Source organism: Cupressus sempervirens, chromosome 6 (genome assembly GCF_028749045.1).
Source record: "Cupressus sempervirens isolate cs-2001-9-10 chromosome 6, ASM2874904v1, whole genome shotgun sequence".
NCBI classification, from domain to species: domain Eukaryota; kingdom Viridiplantae; phylum Streptophyta; class Pinopsida; order Cupressales; family Cupressaceae; genus Cupressus; species Cupressus sempervirens.
The window spans coordinates 385,757,699-385,781,220 of record NC_143123.1 but is presented as its reverse complement, the minus strand read 5'-3'; the positions used below and the strand labels follow the sequence as shown (position 1 = coordinate 385,781,220).

Below are 23,522 nucleotides of genomic sequence, written 5' to 3'. Positions count from 1 at the left end.
GTTTTATAGTAATTGAGGTCAACTTCACTTTGCAAATGCTAGGTGGGGATTGTAGATATATCCTGCTAGGCCTATACCATTGTCTATATTATTATGAAACCTTTTTATAAATATTACTTTAAAGAAAATTAACAACTTTTTAAGAAACCATTTTGTACAAGTCCATGTAAACGGAACATCCATAACATCAAATGAATTTTATAAACTGAAGGAAATAAAAGAATCGCTATTTTTTCCATTTTCATAAGAAACAGTAAACTGCTGAGCAACAGGAAGTAAAAGACATTGGCCCAGCTATTGGAGCGAGTATTGTATATTTTCTTGATTATTCATCAATGAAGGGACTTAAGTATCAAGCCCCTTACTCTTAATTCAGTCAAACAGTATTGCAGATGTAGCATGACAAATAGAAGAGAACCCTCCAAGGTACAGTTAACTAAATGACCCAAAACCAGGCCACAATAGAGCCAATTGCCAATCCAATTACTAAGAAGAGAACAATGATGATCCCCGCAGTCTCTGCCTCCTGTAAAGGAACTGTTTTGGGGGCAACAATCATGATCACACTTGTGAAGTAACCATTTGTCAAGCCTAGTAAACATGTGAGAAGTGCAACTGGAATCTCTGTTCGGAAGAAATGTGGTCCGTGAAGACACCCATAAAACAAAGGATAGAATAGTAGCCTTGCAACAGACCCACCAATGGCAATTGCAGAACTTTCAAGCATAAAATATGCAGTTAGAGATTTTCCTACCAGATCAAAAATATTGTAGCAAGTAATCAATAAGATAGGATACCAATCTTTTAGAAGATGTGAATGCACATCTTCGGTTATGTAACCTGGAAAGATTGATAGTGTTACAGCATAAATCAAGAGAATCCCAAATCCTAGCCATTTTGTTTGCCTTAATATGTGCCAAAAATTTGGTCTACCTCCATCTTTAGAAGCACCAAAGAGAATATTTGATGTGACTGGGAAAGACATGTCTTCTGTATCTGCTGAATTGTTGGCAATTGTCTCCACTGCCCTTTCTTTCAAGTCATTATAGTACCTAATAACTGGTAGCCGGTTTGCCATGTTATAGCATACCAGGCAAACTGCCATAAGCACACTACTGACAACAAAGTATAGAATTGCACTTATTCTCAAGCCTTTGACATCTTGTGGTAAGGCACCCTTGGTGAGAATCCTCAATGCAGACACAAGAACACCTGTATATAATAATATATTCAAGACCTGATACTCAAAGAACAATCTGAACAATAATGTAAATACATGATGTTCAAGGAGCCTCTTACATCAACTCAAAAAGCATACAAAAATCTAAAAAGAAACAGATGTATAAACTATAAACCAAAAACACACGAGGAAACATGGTTGCATTGCCGTATTTGTCTATTGGTTGACCAAAATGGAGCAACACGGAGAAACAAGGATGGGGTACATACATCACATATAGCAACCCTAATGAATAACCCATTAAACTTTATAATTTTGTCAATTATATTTAATTATTTCATTATGATTCATAATTATAAATAATTATTTACTGAGTCCATTAAGCTTTAAAAGATCTCAAAACTCCAAAATAAACTACCCTAATCCCATGTTGCTACTAAAAATTGGAATTATCAATAATTTTAAACTCTCAACTTCATTTTTTTCACTATGCAAAACCATAATCATGGCTATCATAAGCACATACAGTATTTTTCATGATTTGAAACAGCAGGCCAAGACATTTTATTGACAGTAGCTATGAACAATATGGAAAATCCACCTGCATATGTAGGATTATTTCATTATTCAAAATGGCAGTGCAAAACACACGGCATGCCAAATTACAAATATGACCAAAAGGAATGTGCTTATTTTTCTTGGATTTCTTCTAAAGGATGCCCATGACAGGTTGCCACAGAAACCTACCCAGAAACAGGACAGAAACGGTTTATTTGATTTCTCTCATTTAGCCAATTCTAAGTTGATTCCCTATAAAACAAGCCTCGTTATCTTTTATTGCAATGAAGCTGCCAAACCAGAATATATTACAACAACAGGTTTAGCAAAGATATATTACAGCCCTGCAAGAGTGCTTTGAAAGAAAAATTTACAAGGATTTGGTCATCAGAGCTGTATGCAAACAGGCTTCAAATGAATAGTTCATTATAGACCATACTCAACAATTTACCTTGTAATTCTGTTTCTATGTGTTTTTTATTAGAATAGACTCACACTGTATATGTCTCAAGCAATTATGAGTTATAACCAACAGATCATACTGTTACAATACAATAGTTTTCAGGGTCCAATGAACACAAATTCAATCATACTCATCAGTGTAATTTTCCCTCTTTCCTTCTCTTTTAAATGTTTTGAAGACAATTCAACCCCCTTGAGAAGAAACCATAGGTTTCAATAATCAGTATCATGACCTGTAAACAGAACTCTGAATTCCATATGCTTACCAAAAAATAAATTTATCTTTATTCTTGAAAAAGTAAAACAATACAAATATTTGTGGAAGATATAATTATTTTTAAAATGCACAGCCACTGAGGCTCATAGCTATAAAAGTCTATTAAATGGAATGTTTCAGTGTATGTCTGATATCATATTTTGTCTACTTGCTACCAAGGCAACCATTTTCCGCAGTTTTAGCTTCGACTGTACTTAATTTCTAAGTATCTTGTTCGCATTTTGTAGTGTCTGCTTTTTGAAATAGAATTTAATAATAAATAATAAAATTAAAATATAAAAAATATAATATAATAATTAGCGGATTAAGTACAGTGTTGCCCCAACTTTCCAAGACGGGATGGCAGGAGACGGGGACAAGTTTGCAGGATGGCAATTTTTTTTTTGCCAAGTTTAAAATGTGCATACATTATATTCATATGAAATCATGGATAAAGCATGACATTTAAGCATGGCATTTAAGCATCACTTCATCCTTTAGCTCTCTTTTGTCCTGATGATGGATCACAGAGTGTGATCCAAAATGTTGACACAAAAAACTCTAACACAATCTCTTCCAGAAATTGCTGCTATGCTAAACATTTCAATAGTCAAACTCAATACTCAATATGCATTCATAATTTGGAATTCATCGTCAATATGCTTAAAATATTAAAATTACATACAATCTTGAAATACACCCAAGAATATAATTTGGACTTCATTGTCAATAGCAACAAGAACAATAACCTACCTTCCAAATTGAAACACGCTACTATCATTTAATCCTGAAACTACACCTCCAACTCATTGTAAGTGCACTGATATTAATATAAACAGGTCTGCTTTACAGTTTTGATCATGATATAGATCTGTTATGGCAAGATAGCGCCTTGATGCAACCTCCAATATTCACCAAAACTTCCACAAAGGGCCTCAAAACCAACCCAGCACTGATGTATGGCCAGAAAATCTTCTAGGTCTGTAACGTACTTTTCAAACTTTTCCAACAGCTTGCAAATAGCCTGCTATATGATTTTAAGCTAAGTTACCAATTCAGAAGTGGATTTTGAAGCAGATGTGCGATGCGGGATTTCTTTTGTGGGGGTTGGGGGCATGCGGTTGTGTATGTATGCACACGTGTGTGTGTGCGGGCGTGTGCAAAGAGATGTGTGTGTGTGTGCGCACGCGCGCATGTGCGAAGAGATGAGACAAGTAATTTCAGTCATATTCTTACCTTCAAGGTCAAAAGATGATCTACGTTGTTTGTTCAAAAATAGACATCTACAATGTTCAGGGGCTTAGAAAAGTGATTAGAATATATGCATGCAACATCATTGCCAAGGTAAATTTAAAAAACATCAATTATCTCCACGGTGTGAACAAAAAATAGGCATTTATTGCATTTCAAATTTGTCAGGGAAATGTTAATCAGATAATTACTATATGAACAATCTCAGACAGAACAGGCAAGCAATTGATATCAAGTGAACAGAAGTAGCTACTTAAGCAACATAAGTAATCAATTGATTATCTAATCTTATAAATAATAAGACAGTGGATTAGTGTCAGGTTTGGAAGGAGGCTAGTGTACATTTCCTTTAATAGCAGCATGTCTTCTTCACAAATAGGTATCTACAATCCTACCACTGAGTTTGGATTTCTCTGATATAAACCTAGATAAAACTTAAACATTTCAGCACATTTAACTCGGTTTGAACTGAAAATGCAATGGAAGTGAATGACATACTAGAGTAAACAACATAGATCACCATTATTAATCATCAAGAAGAATGCTATGTTGAAACAATGCATTTAAAAGAAAACTCAAGGCATCTTCATCTAATGATACAGAAGCTCTTTTGTACGATTAAAAAGGAAGAAGATATCCTCACACTGCTTCTAGCACAAAACTGAAAATACTTCTAATCAAGATAATCAGAATGAATAAGACCACCTCTAGAAGATGCGTTCAGTAATACTGTAGAAGAGCGTAGGGGAAGAATGAAGGACTTTAGTTATATCAGAGGATAAGAATGAGGATTTTAGTTGAAGATGCATGTGGATGCTCCCACATGCCCTGTGGGTGCCACCCGGATGCCACTAACAGGCATCTGGATACGTCTAGATGCCTGAAAGTGGGTGCCACCCGGATGCCACTCACAGGCACCCAAACGCGTCTAGAAGGCATCTGGACACATCTGAGTGCTTGTGAGTGGCATCTGGGTGGCATCTGTCCGCCTCCAACACCCGTTTGTATCTGCTTCTTCCTCCAGCTTCCAGGATTTCGCATCGGTATCTTAGATTTTAAGGTGTAGCATGACTATAACAACATTCATAATTTTACAATTCTTAATGTATTGTTGTCAAAAACTAATCAAAGGACCTCAAATGCTAGGAAGTAACTACCAAACAATAATAAGCATAAGAGGGCAAACTTGGAAGGAGGGGCCCACTTCAAAATTAAGACAAGTGTTTTGTAAAAATGTGTTTTTAAGTGCTGATGTTGTCTATCCCATCGAAAACGCCCATCTATCCCTGGGTCTTTGAGGTATCACTAGCCATCCCGAAAAACATTTCTTGATGTTATTAGGATTGCAAGACGTCCCTTGCAGAATTTTGAAAAAACAAGGATGGGGTGGGTCGTCCCCCCATCCTGGACACGTCCCCAGTACAGGAGGGCTGGGGGGTTTAGGTCGAGGATGTTTCCCCAAGTAACATAGATTAGATCTAATGAAAGGTCAAGGAGCATGCCATTAAGAGCTGTGACTCCCTCAAGCATTTGATATAAAAGGGAGGAGAGTTCATTTGGTATGAAGGAAGAAAGAATGGAGAGAGAAGGAATTAAGGAAGGACTAAGGAAAGAAAGGAATGGGAATAGAATAGAAAGTAACTCTTTGAAAGGGGCAACAATGAAGGGTTATAAACCCTTTGAAGGGTGATAATTTTGAGAGGTTGTGACCATTATGAAGAGGTGTTACTCTCCCTCACATTAAGGGTATAAAGGGGAGAAGGTTTCATTTGAGAAGGGGATCCAAAAGGCAAGGTCAATTTGGGGAATAACATATTATTTTAAAAGGCAACAATGAAAAGTGGTGGCACGGTTCTTATTAAGGAGAACTCATTCCAAGCATTAAAGGGGACTTATAAATCATCACTCGCACATGCCTCAAGGCATCAATCAAGGAAGATAGAACCAAGGAGTAGAAGCACTTTTTTAAAAGAGAAATGATCAGCATTCCAAGAAGGATGCAGTATTAAAGTCAGATCTACCTAAATCAGTCTGAAAATATATATAACCTGCAATTATTCTATATTCTAGGGCGATCCCAAAGAGGGAAGATTACAATTGGTATTAGAACAATGATTTTTCCAGCATGTGAGAACAGCACCATGCAATGTGCCTGAAGATAGTGATCAAGAACCAGTGGCAAGAAATGACAAGAATCATAGTCCAAATCAGTACTCAAAGATCACGGTCAATTGACACAAATTATTTTGACATAATGAAAGATTCTCAAACAATGAGGGTTATGAGATAATCCAAATGGACTTCGTAAGGAAGCCCTCAAAGCATATTAGAGAAATCTAGAGCAGTCCTAGAGTAGAGAAATATGAAGAGACTTCAAATGTTTTTAAGCATATTGAAGTGGTTCTATGGGACACATTGAGTACATGTTTGAAGCATTTTGAAGCAAAGATATGACACAACTATGAGCATATGGGGAGCAGAAAGGTAGTTTAGGCCCACTTTTTGGCTCTAAATGGCTTATGAGCCAAGATGGGGTTAGGCCCACTCTCTAGCTCTAAATAGCTTATAAGTAGAAGGGTGGGGTTAGACCCATTTTTTGGCTCTAAATGGATTAAAGGCAAAAAGATGGGTTTAGGAGTCGGGGCCACTTTTTGGCACAAAATGGAGCATGGGCAAAAGGTTGGGGTTAGGCTCACTTTTTGGCGCAAAATGGACTATGGGCATAAGGATGGAGTTAGGCCCACTTTTTGGCTCCATATGGATTTTGAGCAAAAGGATAGGGTTAGGCCCACTTTTAGGTTTGAAATGAATTATAAGTACAAGATGGGGTTAGGCCCACTTTCTGGTTTGAAATGGAGTATGAACAAGATGGGGTTAGACCCACTTTCTAGCTCGAAATGGATTATGATCCAAAAGATAGGATTAAGCCCACTTTCTGGGTCAAAATGGATTATGAGCCAAAAGATGGAGTTAAGGTCACTTTCTTATTCAAAATAGATTGTAAGCAACGAGATTGGGTTAGGCCTAATTCCTTGTTCAAAATAGATTATGAGCAGCAAATTTGGGGTTATGCTCACTTCCTGGCTCAAGAAAGGAAGAGATCTAACAATGCACATATTATGTGCATACTTTGTGATTGCTTGTATTCATGTGTATATTTGTGGTTTTATGTGTATGCTTTGTGTCTGAATATATTCATGTGTAGTTAGTATCTTTATGTGTATTCTTCGTGTCTGCATACACTTAAATGTATACTTTGTGTTTTTATATGTTAGCATATGTTCATTTGTATACCTTGTGTCCTCGTGTGTTTGATCTTTGTTTGATTCATACCTAATGTGTTCCTAATCCATGTGTGTTAATGAATTAATTTTAAATAAAAAACAAGATTTCTTGAGGACAAGCAATCTTGCGTTGGGTGGACTATAAATGTCCCCCTTTTGGAATTGGATTTTAATAGCTAATAATAATAAAATTAAAATATAGAAAATTTATATAATAATATATTATTAAAAGTTTATTTAAGTTTAAAGAAAGGTCAAGGGGCATGCTATGAAGAGTTGAGACTCCCTGAAACATGAGATATAAAAGGGAGAAGAGTTCATTTGGTATGAAGGAAAAAAGAATGGGGCGAAGAATTAAGGAAGCATTAAGGGAAGATGAAAGGAATGGCGAGAAGATAAGGAAGTAACTCTTTTAAAAGGGCAGCAATGATGAATGATTGTGACTCCTTTGAAGGGTGGTAATTATGAAAGGTTGTAACCATAATAAAGAGATCCCTCACATTGGAGGAAATTAAAAAGGGGAGAAGGTTTCATTTGAAGGGATCAGAAAGGGGAGATTTGGGGAATAATATATTATTCTCGGAGGCAACAAAGAGAAGTGGTGATGCAATTCTTCTGAAAGGTGGCAACCCTTCCACCCACAAAGTATAAAAGAGAGTTCATTCCAAGCATTGAAGGGGATTTATTTATCATCACTCACACCTACCTCAACACATCAATCAAGGAAGATTAAACCAAGGAGAAGAAGCACTTACCTAAAAGAGCAGGAATCAACATTCCAAGAAGGAAGCAGTATTAAAGTCAGATCCGCATGAATTGAAACAGTAATCTGAAATATGTATAACCTGCAATAATTCTATATTCTAGGACAATCCTATAAAGGGGAGGTATATATTTGGTTTTATCTCTAACTATCCATCTGTTCTAGGATACCAGTTTAGGTTAAGGTCCAGTACAGCAAAAACAAAAATGGTGGTGGGGTAAGATGGAGCAGCAATGGGAGTGGGAGTTTATTTTTGGTTTGTGCACATTAAAAACATAGAACAGTCAGTATATATATTTTGCAGCCTACATAGGAAAATATATTCAGCATACCACAGTCTGCATATGATAAACAAATTTATCAAACTCAAATGTCATGGTAGGTAACAATTTAATATTAACATAATAAGATAGCAACAGACATCATATGGTTCTTCACAAGGATAACAATAATCCTATTTTTGAATTAAAAATAAAATTATTCCTCCCTCTTAAAAGGATCTTTCAAAAGTATTCATTATTAATCCCCCTTCTAACTAAATCCTCATAACAACCTTTATATTTCTATCACCTTTTTAAATAAAGGCCAAATAACTTTTATACCCTTCAAAATTTTAAGGGTTGGTGCAGGAGTACCTCAGCTACAGGAAGTCAAATAAAATATTATGATATTTGGAGCACAAATAGATAATTTAATATTCCATCACATTTGATGAAGTCCAATGTTATCATGTTGAGAATATCAATATATTTAAGAGCGCAATCTATAAGATTGATGTGCCAAATGTAATTTGAAATCTTTTGTAACCAGAAAGGACTCCAAAGAGTCATGTAACCCACAGGAACATGAACAGTCATTTGTAAGAGCCCAAATGAGTTATAAAGGGTATAATCGATAGAGAGAAATTAGATAGTTCAGAGAGAAGGACGAAAATGTAAAATTCATATCTCACCCTCTGACTGTTGACAGTCATGGTCCTCCTGATATTGTTAGAAGAATCTGATTATAGAATCAAATTTTAGAGTTCATTTACTGTTTCAATTCATTCAGTTTCTCCTTTCTATATTATCGGGTGTAACACCCTCTGACTGTGGACAGTCATGGTCCTGATCTTGTAAGAAGAATTTGATTATAGAATCAAATTTTAGAGTTCATTTATTGTTTCAATTTATTCAGTGTCCTTTCTGTATTATCGGGTGTATGTTCAAATTTTGGGTTGGTCTGATTATTCACTGAATAGTTGGTTTGATTTACGACTTTGAAGTAAAGATTCATAATCGATAATGGTCTTTGGTTCAATGGTATCGGGTTTAGCATATTTCAAATTCCAATTGGATACAAACTATGAATATATATCAGTCTTTTCTTGGAGAGATGAAGCTTAAAACAGTGAATCTATTCCATATTCTAGTCGGTGGTTTCAAATAGAACTTGTAAGTTTTCAAAATCTGATTTTAATATGTATTTGATTTAAATCATTGGATCGGTTCTCTTAGTGCAGATTTTTTAGTTGCAAAATCTGATTTTTAAAGGGACTTTTATCTCCTCAGTGGAATCATTTCTTTATTCCAATATTCACATTAGTACAGATTTCAGAATTTACAATACATTTATATAGTTTGGAGTTTATGAAAATGGATATTTGAAGTGGAGTAATCTCATTTTTTTGTATGAGCAGATTTTCCGTACTTCTAAATATTTTTGGGATTCCATTTGGGAGGACATGGAAATAAGATTTAAGGCTGGCTTGAAGAGATTAAAAATTGAAATGTTTAAATGAGAAGCCTTGGAAGACTTTGGTAATAGGAACAATATGAAGTTGCCTCTTTCTGTCTACATTTCGACAGTAAATTAGTTTAAGTTTTCAGATTTGGAATAAAGTGCTCATTTTCAATTTTATCGTAATGTAGAGACAAATCTACTGTTGAATCCCTTGAGTGTTTAATTCCTTAAGGAGAGTTCCAATGTTGATACCTCTAGATCAAGGGTTATTACCAAAATAACCTTCTTCAATTTTATTGTGATGTAGAGACAAATCTACTGTTGAATCCCTTGAGTGTTTAATTCCTTAAGGGAGTTCCAGTGTTGATACCTCTGCATCAAGGGTTATTACCAAAATAACTTTCTTTTCCATTTTACGGAAAACGTTCCATAATGGCCTTAGTGTTGAAGATGTAAGAGATGTCATTGGCGCATTAGCTACATGTATTTCTACGGCACTTTACTCAGAACTTGGTGCTTTGAAAGAAGAGCTTTAGGTAGTTAATAAATTACTGGTGATATAGCAAAGCTTAGCTCTTGCCACCAAGATATACAACTACTGACCAAATGCCTATTGGTTTTTCGTTGTCAAGGAACTTTACAAGCGACTAGTCTTACACATTATCATCTTTGGTTAAGGTATATGCTGAATAGGATTCTGACAAGCTCAAATGTATTCATAGTGTTAAATTTGAAGCTCTCTATAATCTTGGGGGTGATAAGGAGGTGGTGCCCTTGCAAGTAATAATTGTTGGGGGAGGCTAGTGCAGTATCTCATGATACCATCAACGAGGTATCTCATGATAAAATCAATTTGATAGAAGCTACAACAAAGTCATATCCCATAGAGACATGACTCTACTTGGCCAAAGGCCACGTAGGGTCATGTCCCTACTTGATCATCGTCGGTGTATAAGCAAATACAATTAATTTGCTTCTCAATTGACAATCATGAGGTGGTAAAACAATTACATTCAGGAACTTCATAACATAATAGTCTCTTTTCATTATAAGAGCCTAATTAGTTAAGTAAAGTTATTTATAAATAAATACACACACACACACACACACACACATGAGACATAAAACAATGTTCATAAAAAATCATGAATAAAAATACTGAATGTAATGAGTATATCACTTCGACTGATGCTATACTTCAACACTCCCTCTTAGCAAGGGAGAAGTTGCAAATACATTTTATGAGATATCATTATCAAGGATATATATACACAACATATTATTTGACTTTAACACTCTGAAATAGTGACTTGTCAAATAACTACAATCACAATGTTGTGAACAATATCATAACATATATTATGATCTCTAATTGCTCGAAACAATATCTAGAGTAATCATAATGCTTTCGCTATCAATGACTTTCGGCGTATCCGGAACAAAACTATCATGATAAAAGGCCTATCATTTGCAAGATTGTCACCTTACAAATATTGCCTTCTGTCTGTTTGTTATCATGGTGTCCGGCAAAATCCGCCCCGAAGAACCATAATAACAGGTTTACCATTTATAAGATCACCATCTTATAATAGTTACCTTTTGTTTACATATGTCAATGAAAGATCGTCACCTTTCATTACATATCATATGTGAAATAGTAACCACCATGAACCTGGTCATAAGATGGTACAAAGGGTTTTCACCTCATATTTCTCTCTCATAGAGGAGAGCGCATTATAAAGAATTTCTCTTAGAACTTCTCATAGAGAAGATATCATCCACAAAGGATTGCATCTCAAAATTTCTCCCTCTAAACATCAATCCTGGGAAGTCAGGTCCTCTAGTTACTTCCTCAGAAACTCTCTTTACCCAAGGATGCCTATCGAACTCATCACTCCCTCATGATATATGTAGGAGTAGGCCCATCAACATCATGCAGTAACCCACAAGTATTTCTAGACTCCCTCTGAGTATAAATGTTCTAAGCTCCTGCATTGCCTTTGAAGAAGTGTCATACTCCCTCTTAATGTAAAAGAATCTCATAATCTCAATTATCATACTCCCTCTTAATGTAGAAAAATCTCATAATCTCAATCATCAAAGATAAGAGCCTTATTTTATCCATCTTGATCATCAAGGTCTTTGGAGTTACTATCATTAGGTTGAGTCTGCACAATATCTAGTAGCATCTCCACATAAATGGAACATCTTCCCTTTAAAGATGGTTCAAGTGAGAATAGAACATTGTTTATCGTTTATCTTAAATGGTTCAATTGAAGTCACCACTTTCATATGATGTACATAAAGGGTAGGCCCATTAGGATCATATAGTTGCATGAATTACAGTCCTCTTGACTATTACAATTTATCAATCATTGAAGATTCCATCACAACATGGTTTACTCCCTCTGAATCAATATGATCGAGATCACCGAAGATTGACAAATCATATCTTCTATATGCTCCCTCTCTTTCAAGGTTGCCTCTAAAGAAACGCCGGGCTCCCTCTAAATCTCAATCTCCATCTTCCTGCAATAACATTCTCAAAGGAAAAGATCAAGGCACATAGCTCGTATAGAAATAAGAGATAATACTCGAGGATGATAAATAATTCTTCAAAATTATATAAGATCATCCCAATATAATATAGATAAATGTGTATACTCTGAACATAAAGTATATCTTCTATTTTCTATATATATATATATATATATATACTATGATCTATATTTTAACATATAGAAATACCAATAAAAATATTGATTAGGATGTTAGTAAATTTATTTCATATCTATTACTAACAACATAAATTTTCATAACACAACTCTTTATTTGATATTTTCAATAATAAAATCAAGATACCATAATACTTAATTTTTATTCATAACATAATACTCAATAATAATTAATTCATAACATCTATCATATATTTATATAATATGAATTAATTGATTTATAACATTGGAATATAACACAAAACATATTATATTACATATATAATATATATATATATATATATTATATATGTAAGATATATAATGCATAATATATATTTTGTATATAAGATATTTATTTTAAAGATAATTTACCATCAACGAGGTATCTCATGATAAAATCAATTTGACAAAAGCTACAACAAAGTCATGTCCCATAGAGACATGACTCTACCCTACTTGATCACCGTTGGTGTATAAGCAAATACAATTAGTTGCTTCTGAATCGACATTCATGAGGTGATAAAACAATTACATTCAGGAACTTCATAACATGATAGTCTCTTCTGATTATAGGAGCCTGATTAGTTAAGTAAAGTTATTTATAAATAAATAGACACAAACACACATATATATATCAATAATATGAGACATAAAACAATGTTCATATAAATCATGAATACAAATACTCAATGTAATGAGTATATCACTTTGACTAATGCTATACTTCAACATATTTAATATTACAATTTTATCATAAATGTCCTCTTCAGTTGAGGGTGACCATAACAATAATAATATCCATATTTCTAGAAAAAAAAATTCTATTGTAGCTACAATCTCCAACACTCCCTCTTAGGCAGTGAGAGATCTTAGCTTAGCAGTCACACAAGGCTGCAACAAAAGATGTCAAAGATAAAACATAGATCCAAAACATAATTCATGGAAACATCTACATGAAAACCCTATAAGAACATAACCAGCTTTCATCACATACACTCTCAATGTGACGTTGTCATGGAATCTCTCAACATCACATTAAGAGAACAATTTACTCATTAATAAACATGGAATCACTTAGCATTATAGACATGTAATAATTACTGACAATCATGGAATCACACAACATGATAGATAGAAATATTTATTCATAACTAATAATCATGGAATTACTCAACATGAAAAACCTGCAAAAAAATCACCTTCAACTTTCATCACGGACTCACTCAACGTGATGTTGTCATGGAATCTCTCAACATGACAAGTTAGTAAGGTTTACAACCAGAATTTTATCCCAGACTCTCTCAACATGACTTCCAACTCCTATCACAGAATCTCAATGTGATGACATCATGGACTCTCTCTACATGATGTTCACTATAAATCTCTCATAAGTGAAACAATTATCAAGTTGTCCTTACTCTCTCTACATGATGTTCACTATGAATCTCTCATAAGTGAAACAGTTAATAAGTTGTCCTTACAATTAATTATTAACTCACATGAATAATATCTCATAAAATCACAGTTGAAACTCTTTTCCAACAAGAGTCTTAAAATCTGCAATAAAGGAAATCATATCTAAAACATTTTTCCAACAAGAATCTCAAATTCAACAAATACCACAAGCATTAAAAGCGCGTATAAAGAAAATCAGGATACTATAAGGACACCCTCTCAGCCAAAAAAAAAACCTCTAAAGTTGAACATCTCCCTCTAAAGATCATTTTTGTTGCATCCTGTAACCACTAGAAATTAAATCAATTGTCATATAGATCAATCAAGGACTACTTAGATCAATGCAATAAGATTGGGATAGTATCCTCCCTTAAAGGTTGAATCTTTCCTTTGAATATGTAACATCAAAGCAAAAGCAACATCCCCATCTTAGTGCTTAACCTACAATCAATAGAGATTAAGATACAGACCAATGCAATTGCATACATTATTTTAATTATTTTAACAAAATAAAGAAATGCTTAACTTTAATACTTGTGTCAACCAATGTCCAATCAAGGATAGGAAATGCCTCCCTAGCAATCTGCCTCGTAATATGCCAAGAAAAATTCTTTAGTTTCTCGTTAAAATATGCAGAAACCATTTCCAGTTTTTGGTCCAACAAGCCCAGATATTCTAGTTATAAGCTTCTTGTGACTGACAAACCCGTAGTGTTACCTGATGATTGGATTGAATCCATTGATCAAGCATAGATCACTTGAAGAGGTCAATAATAGACACCAGCTGTTTAGCAATCTTCAACACTATTTGATATAATTTCTATCCCACAATTGTGAATACCTCCAACTAAGATGGCTTCAAAGAAATCATAGATCACATGAGACTTCACAGCTTGAAAGAGCTCTGGTTATTTCAATTTTAGAGCCCAAACTGACATCCTCCTCTATTAACAGTAAGAGAATATAGGATTACAGAAGTAGTGCATAGTATATTTTCCAATTGCCACTTCTGGCTAGCACCCAAAAGGATTTCCCACGACAAGGAAAGCTATCAAAGGTATGAGCTATCTCATGCTAAATACACACACACAGAACAGTCACCGCCATACTGCTCATATACAGAGCATAACATGTATATTCAGCACAGCTAAAGGCACTAACAATGCTCCTTACATATCACAAAAAAATGAGAAAGCATACTACTATCACGGAGCATAGAAAAAACAAAGCATCCACCGAAAAAATGATGAAATGTTGATCCATGAGTTGAAGAGGCTTCTGCTCGTGACATTTTTTGTCAGTTACACAATTCATTGTTGCATGATAATATGAATCAACAATGGTAATAATTAAATCCCCTAAATATAAAATCAGACGTCAAAGATAAAGAGAGCCATTGCTTTCATGAAGAGTCTCGAAGACGTGATGATGGGAATACCAATACACACAATGCCAAAAATATGAGACAACGTCCCTAAAAGAGCACACATAAAAGATACTTAAAAAAATGCTTGTAAGAAGACAAAACCTGCTCAAGAAAAGCTTTTTATATTTCACTTAGTGAATATTATGGTAAAATAATGAATGTGTTATTAAACAGAGATTATAAATTATCTATATATACAAGTATAGACAAGAATGTTTCTATAACGTACAAAGAGAGAGAAATAAAAACATTCTGAAGAGAGAGAAAGTTTTCATATTGAGCAAAAAGAGAATATGGAAACATAGAAGAAGAGTTACCATTAGAAATAGAAGTAAATCTCCCGAAGAGAAAGAAACAAAATTAGAGAAATTTTACTCTAATAGTTAATAGTCAGCGCACGATAAGATTCCCACACTAAGACAAAAAGGCAAAGATCCTATTTTAATCACTGCTAACTGACAAAGGGAATAAAAATAAAAAAATCACTAAAACTTGTTTTGTCGTTACCAAAGCACTAGTCACAACATCCAAAACCAAGCTGGAAAAAATTCATCATGATATCATGAAGTCAAGCCAGGGAAATGTCATAACATAAATAACCATTCATATTGAAACTAGCAAATATAAAGAGAAACCACGAGAAGAAAATGAAGTACGAAAAAATTAATGCGAATGAGTCCAAACTTGAACAAAATAAAACAAAATGAACAGAAATATGAGAACCCAGCTCAAACAGAACAAAAGAAGTCTGCAGGAAAAGAAGAATTCCATAGACACTTTCACAAGCTATTTGTAAACACAACAAATAATCAAGAGTCCAAATTTCTATTGCAGTCATCATGAACAAATAGACTAAAACACTTATGAAAATCGCAACAGATATCCGAGCTAGAGAAATGAGGTTTCCTTAAATGTTGTTATTTTAACTAGGCTCTAATACCATGTTGGATATTTGCCCAGAAGATAAGATAAACAGCAATAAGAAATAACCAAAACGGATACAAGAGACAAAAAATACCCTAGGAAAACCCTTCCAAAATAGAAGGGAAAAACCTAGCCACACAACAAAAATATCACTTTATTGATCATGAAATAAATTCAAGTGTACAATGCCTTTCACTTGATGTATATAACACATAGAGAGACTCTTCACATTACAACCGAAAGTCTTTTCAATTTCCAAAAATATAATTCTTTATTTTCCAATACAACTCTTTGTATTTCCATGTCTCAACGTATGTCGAATGACACATGTCTTTATATTTGATATTACAATTTTATCATAAATGTCCACTTCAGCTGAAGGTGACCATAACGATAATAACATCCATAATTCTAGAGATAAAGATCTCTATCGCAGCTACAATCTTCAACAATGCTATATATAATTCATTGGGTATAATCCAAACTTTCATGTAATGGACAATGGGTCCTTGAAGGTGGCTTTAACCTTCATCCTTTGAGTAGTGGGGTCTCTTTTTGTTCTCATCAACTCCTAACAACGTAGTAGACCTTTAACAGGATCTAGTCCTCTAACAGGGACTTGAGTTCTCATCAACTCCTAACAGGGTCTAGTCCTTTAACAAGGACTTATGTAATGGATTTTTGTATCAACCCCTAACAGGGACACTTTTGTACTAGGACATTATCTTTTGGCTATCATCTCCACTAGGGCATTCCCTTGACCAGGGTTTCCTTGAGAACAAATGATGTTGTTATGAATTCCTTTGTTGTGTATGGTTTATTGTTATGCGTTATCATTTTAAATGTTGTTTGGAATTCTAGTAAAAAGAATAAATTGTTTAAGAGTGTTGCAAAGGTGTTATTAATTGGTTTTGTGCCCTCTCATTGTCATTTGATGTTTCTAAATAGGTTATTTTGTCTTAAAGGAGAGCACATAAGTTTTTGAGCAAGCACCCGGTTGTGCAAGGAGTTTGAAGATTGATTTGTTGGTGTTCTTCAAGTGTTTGTGCATCATTCATACACATTTGCAAACTTGCAATGGCTGGAAAGGTAAGATCTTATTCCATTTGTTATTGTTTTTATTCTAGTTTTTTCATTTTTTCATTTCTCTTTCAATCTTCATATGTTCTTGAATCTTTTCCATTATTCCAAAATTTGTCATTTTCTTGCATATAATTAATGAACATGTATCTAATTTCTTTCCATAGGGAAAGGAATGCCATCTACCTCTTCATCAATAGGCAACACCAAACAAAAAATGGAACCCAACTCTAATTCTCCTCTGTGGAAGTATGTAGACATTATAAAACCCCTTCCAGGAGGTGGTGCATTCTGTTGGAGATGTTGGGGATGTAGTGTAGAAAGAAATAGTTCTTATTATCATGTGGTAGGTCATTTATGTGGTTATATAGGAAGAGGAGTCAAGAAATGCCCTAACAAAAAAGGTGCCCCTATACCAAATCAAACTATGTTAAAATATATTGAAGAGCATGAGGCAGTAGAAGAGAGAGAAGGACGTAGGGCAGCAGAACTTAGTAGCAATAAAAGTAAAAGAGCAAAGGGAATGCAACCCCCCTCAGATGTTATAGTACAAGACCACCCATTTTTCAATACTGTAGCAGACATTGACACTGAATTTGTCCCCATTGTACACAAAAGAAAGGGACCACTAGAAACTTCTTTTCAAAATAAGGCCTAGAAAATTGCTGACATTAAGGTGGGAAGATGCCTGTATGCAAATGGGTTGTATTTTAATGTTGTTCGCTCTCCATTTTCGAAGGACATGTTGAGGGGTGCCAATGAAGCTCCAAAAGGGTATTGTGGCCCCAGGTATGAGAAAGTGTGCACCACCTTGTTGGATGATGAGGTCCAACGAATTGAAAATCAATTGAAGCCCATAAGGGACTCATGGGTTGAGACAGGGGTGACAATTGTTTCAAATGGCTGGAAGGATTCCAGGAACCGTCCCTTGATCAATGTCCTTGCGGTGTCCCTTAAAGGGGCAATGTTTCTAAAAGAGGTGGATTGTGAGGGCAAAGTAATAGATGGGTCGTTTATTGTTGATATCCTAATTGAGGTCATTGAACAAGTGGGTGCAAGAAACATTGTCCAAATCATAACGGACAACGCAAAGAATTGTAGAGCAGCGTGTTTGTTGGTTGAATCAGGATATCAACATATCTTTTGGACACCTTGTGCAGTCCATTCACTCAATCTTATGCTACAAAAGATTGGGAACCAAATTGAGTGGATCAAAACAGTGTATGAAGAGGCTAAGGACATACAAATGCTTGTCACAAACCACCACATGACTCAATCTCTTTTCAGGAACTACTCAAAATTGGTGCTATTGAAGGTAAATGAACTTGAACTCAAGTTAGTAATTTAATTTTTAATATTTGACAATTTTTTATTTTTCATATTTTACTTGTGCAATTGCTAATGTGTATAAAGTTTTCTTAGTTTTCTAAAATATATATCTAATAGTTGTTTTTTGCTCTAATTTATGTCACAGGTTGCTGAGACCCGTTTTGCATCACATATAATCGTCTTAAAACGACTTGTGCAAGTGAAAGATGCACTTCAAGGTATGGTAATCAGCCACAATTGGGGTGTATGGAAGCAAAAGAACACTGAAAGGGCAAACAAAATAAAGGATAGGCTATTGGCTGAGTCATGGTGGGAATGTGTGGAATATCTCCTTAAGATCACCGAGCCCATTATGAGCATGCTTAGGTACACTGACATGGATAGGCCTTGCCTTGGAGAGATCTATGATGGCATAGACTCAATGATTGAGAAGATTGGGCAAGTTATAAATGAGGAGGAGCAAGATCTGCAAGAGACCTTTTCCAAACAAGTGCAAAAAATTATTAATGAAAGATGGAACAAAATGACCACTCCATTACATTTGTTTGCCTATGCCTTGACCCCCAAATACTATAGCTCACAATATTGTGATCTACCAAGAAGGTTGCCACCATATAGAGATATGGAAGTGTCTGAGGGGTACCAGGCAGCATTTAGAAGAATATTTCCTGATGATGATATGAGAGATGTAATCATGGATGAGTTCATAGAGTTTTTCAATGCTAGAAGTCTAAGTAATGATGTTTTTCGTCATCGGTTCAAGAAGGATGCTCATGGTTGGTGGTACCTCCATGGCCAAAAATTCCAAACATTGCAGCCCCTTGCAATCAAATTTATATCACAAGTAAGGTTTATTTTTTAAAAATTAACTCACTTTATCTTCAAAACAATCATGACTAGATAGTGATTTTAATTTTTTTATAAGATTGAATTAATTCTTTTTTAATTGCTTACCTTATGCTGTCTTTATAGGTTGCTAGTTCTTCTACATCATAAAAAAATTGGAGCACCTATTCTTTCATCCACTCGATGAAGCACAATAGGTTGCAATAAAAAAAAGCAGAGAGCCTAGTATTTGTGCATAACAACTTGCGCCTTCTTTCGCACAAGAGTCAACAATACAAAGAAGGGGAGGCAAAGAAGTGGAATGTAGGTGCAGAGGTTGCGGACTTGGATGCTTCCACTGCTGGGCTTATAATTGATGATTTTGATGACTTTGATGTCAATACCATTGTTGATTCTGCTGCTGATCCCATTGGCCTTAGTGCAAGTAATACCGAAGGTAGAGAAGAAGGAGATGAAGAAGAAGAAGATGAATATGAAGAAGATGAAGATTGAAGAACTTAGAACTAAAAATTCTGAATTTTAATGGATTTTCATTCCATTAGTTAAACCATGAACGTGAAACAATGATACTTGAACTTGATATTTTAAATGTTTTGAATCTTTGATGTTGAAGCTGATTCAACTATGTTACTATATGATGGTATGATCACTATGATATGTTACTGTTTATGGTGTTTTAAAGTTCTTGTTGTTTAAATGTGTTTATGCTACTATGCTACATTCTAATTTTAACTCATGCTTCATAAAAATGTGTGTGTGTATATATATACATATATTATTTTTTTAAAAATTTAGATGTTTTTGTACTAACGAACCCAAACCCCTTTCCAAAATTTTGTCGAACTTGCGAACCGGTTCTCGAACTTCAAACTTGGAACCGAACCCGAACCGGCAACTTAGCAAAAAATCATCACAAAACGTCCAATCTGATCTGGATAATGGAGTTGTCCCTCCCTAAAACCAAAAATACAACAAGAATAGCTGCTACGATTTTGAGGTAAAATCAGCAAACTCTAGAAATGGCGCCCAAATCGGATCTACGGTGTAAAACAAGGATCCTGCCCAAATCAGCACAAATTCACACAAATCCTCTAAGATCCCGTGCAAATCTGTACAAATACACAAGGATCCACGAACAGGCCAAGGTTTTAAGTGGGTCCAACTTATTTAAAATGACTCTTTAAAAAAAAAAACGGCTCGTAATCCTTAAGTTACCTTTTTACTCAACATCCAAATACATTTCACGTCACATTTGCTCTCTATTTCACTCTCTCATTGTATATTTTTCTTATTGTATACATACATACATATATATACGAATCATAATGGGAATTTTTTTCACGAATCCACGGATTTGATTCAAGTGCCAAATCGGATTCGGATCCGGAATTGGCAACTAAGATTATGGCATATGAACTAAACATTAATGCTAAAAGCCAATCACAGTTATATCCAAAACCTTGTAAAGTCTTTTAATGAATGGCTGCCTAAGCTAAAAACATTCACAAACATACCAATGAAATGTAATGACAAAAAAATATCATATAAAAAGCATGGTTCACTCTGAGCTTATGATTTTGGGCCTAGACTCACCCAAATACATCCAAAATTCATGCACCTTGCCCACAACCAGAATGAATTTGTCTAGGAACAAACCGAAACATGATTTGAGGGTTCTTCAAAGCAAACTGTCAAAAGAATCAAACTCTAAACTACCAGTTCAGAATTGGTTGCAGTTATGTAGTAAAAAGAATTAGTGGTTGCATACATTTTGGATGCTTGTATAAAGAGCAATATTGTATAATTATATATATTGGCTAAAGATTATAAAAATTGGGTAGTATTTCAAATATATCTCAGCCAAACTTTTTAACCTATTATAAATATATAAATTAATTCTTCAATTTATAGATTCTCACAATATAAATGTTGTGGAACCTAGAAGGCGCTACAAAGTCAAGAATGTATTGTTTTCAATATTACGAATGTATAAACTTGATCAACTCAATTTCAATTCTACCTTGAAGGGGTCCATCTTGATCTTATTAATATTCTTCCCATCTGTAATGCTCAGGTGAGCAGTGCTCAATGCTTGAACATTTTTAATGTATATTGCCTATAGCTATAGAACAAAATTGTGAATGTAAAGACCCCCAAAGGCTAACGTATGATTTCCTAGGAACCAATCAACTGAGCAATTCAGTTCAAAAATAATCAACTGAGGAAACTAAGATAATGAAAATAAAACTAATGAATATTGGAGATGAAAAGACTGTTTCATATGCCAAGATTAAGTGGTAAAATGGCCAAACTTGTAGATTAGAGCAATGAAAATAACGTAATGGCACAATACTATGAAGTAAACATATGATGAAATAAAGATAAAGGCAAAACATTTCAATTTTTGTTGTCAACAAATCCAATGATTATGGATCTGTTGTAGCATGGCACATATGTTAAAGAGTCAAAGGTTGTGCTGGACGATTTGGACTTGGCATATTCAAATACTACCCTTATTAATCAAACTTAGTTTTGTAGAGTAATGACAGATTCTAACACAGTCTCTGGGTAATTATTGTGAATATTTTTTGAAATATCAGAAACCTGAAGATTGCAATTACAATAAGATGCACTTGAATGCCACCCATACCTACCAAGCTAAAGGTTGTGGCATAATGATTATGAGGAATATTTTAATGTCCCCCTCATTTACAAGTCGGAGAAATCAGAACGATAATGGGTCTAGTAACAAAGCTTCTGGATTCGATTGTGTTTTTATTTTTTGCATCAACAAAGTCACTTCTCTCTTGTTTTCTAGATCTTTTATTCAGTCTTGTCTGCAATTTCTTCATTTTCTCTACCTGCACTTCTTCATCATGATGATGGATCGTACAGTATAATCCCAAACGTTGATGAAAAAAAGATAAACACAATCGAATCCAAAAGCTTTGTTATTAATTGATGGATTGTTGGAAAACAATGAATTTAATGGCTCTAATGTTCAGAAAAAGTTCATTGGGATGGTTTACTTTCAAAGAGTGTCTTTGGGACCAGGCACTCACTGGTGGAAATTTAAATGGTAAAAAGCCCTAAAGGGCGCTCAAAAGAAAACCACACTAGCATTAACCATCTATATAGCATAAACACAAACTAAACATCATAAAAGCTGAATTACCTGAAGCAGCAGTCCCTGCAACAACAGCCTGCATGAATTCCTCAGGAAGCTCTCCGGCAGAGCCAATCAAGCTCCCCTGCACAAGTGCGTCGGCGACTCCACACCCAACAACCGCCGTAACCGTAATGTAATACCCCACATCCAAGCCTCTGCGCCCTTTAATGTAAGCAGCATCCATTACCGGCACGACAAGCAAACAGAGAAGAAACAGAGAGAGCCCTAAATTGATCCGGAGTCGAGCACTGGACCTCTGTGCCCATGTAATCAGAATTAACAGAAACAGCAGGCATGTGACCATGTAACCCACTGAAAAAACCCGGTCTACCTGCTTGCCAGGGTAAATGTAGCTGAAATAATCTATGGCCGTTATGTAGGCGTTCCATGGGAGCAAAAACCCGGCGCCCAGAGTGAAGTACGATAAATAGGCTAAATTAAAGCTGTCTTTTGGGGGAGGAAAGCCTTCGTTTGTGAGCGGCTGGAGATCCTCGTCGCCTTTGCTGACATTTTTCACTCTTGGGTTTCTGAACAACCCCATTGCTAACGTGGATTTCGCCGAATCGAAAGGAATCTGCGACTATGAATGTGAAATTTGGCTTCTCCTGGTGGCTTTTAAATCACGAGAATGTCGCTAGTTCGATTCCCCTCGTATCCCACACAAGCTTGCCTTTGCACGTCGTTCTTGTTATCATTTCAATTATGGGCCACGTGTATATTTTGTGTACCAAACACTGACCAACCAGTCGGATAAATTTGTACATTCGTTTTAAGGATATTCTGAACGTGCTGTTCGACCATAAAACAGCGAAGGGTATTCCGCAGGTCAGGAATTCGATGGAAAAACAACTGTCGGAATGAATAAAGACAATAAACTCTTATAAAATGCTTATGTTATTAGTTACTGCCGTACCAAGTTTTTAATTTGTTTGTCTAATTAGAACAATTTATTATTCAAATTTGAGAAATAAAGTTTGCATATTTATTACATGGAAATTTATTTTTGATTGGTTGCTTTGTAGGAAGTGCAATGTTTTCATGTGTTTGTCACTCAAAATAGTTTATTATTCAATTTTTTTTAGAACTTAAAATTTTAGAAGA

The 23,522-nt window shown here is 34.9% G+C and overlaps 1 protein-coding gene across 1 annotated transcript; it reads right to left on the bottom strand.

Moving 5' to 3' along the window:
• Positions 1–215: 215 nt before the first annotated feature.
• Positions 216–23,083, bottom strand: LOC149552671 (equilibrative nucleotide transporter 1-like). The gene is made up of 2 exons (XM_089788234.1): positions 22,428–23,083; positions 216–1,212 (listed from the first exon to the last, which is right to left on the bottom strand). Exons 1-2 carry the CDS (start codon positions 22,960–22,962, stop codon positions 437–439), a joined length of 1,311 nt encoding a protein of 436 aa, XP_089644360.1. The 5' UTR covers positions 22,963–23,083; the 3' UTR covers positions 216–436.
• Between the last annotated feature and the right edge of the window lie 439 nt (positions 23,084–23,522).

What these genes read in the sequence shown, in the direction of transcription:
- LOC149552671 (XM_089788234.1), bottom strand. Translation starts at nt 22,962, where the DNA reads ATGGGGTTGTTCAGAAACCCAAGAGTGAAAAATGTCAGCAAAGGCGAC. An exon ending in TGCAGGGACTGCTGCTTCAG is followed by an intron (nt 1,213 to 22,427) that starts GTAATTCAGCTT and finishes TATTATATACAG; the next exon opens with GTGTTCTTGTGTCTGCATTG.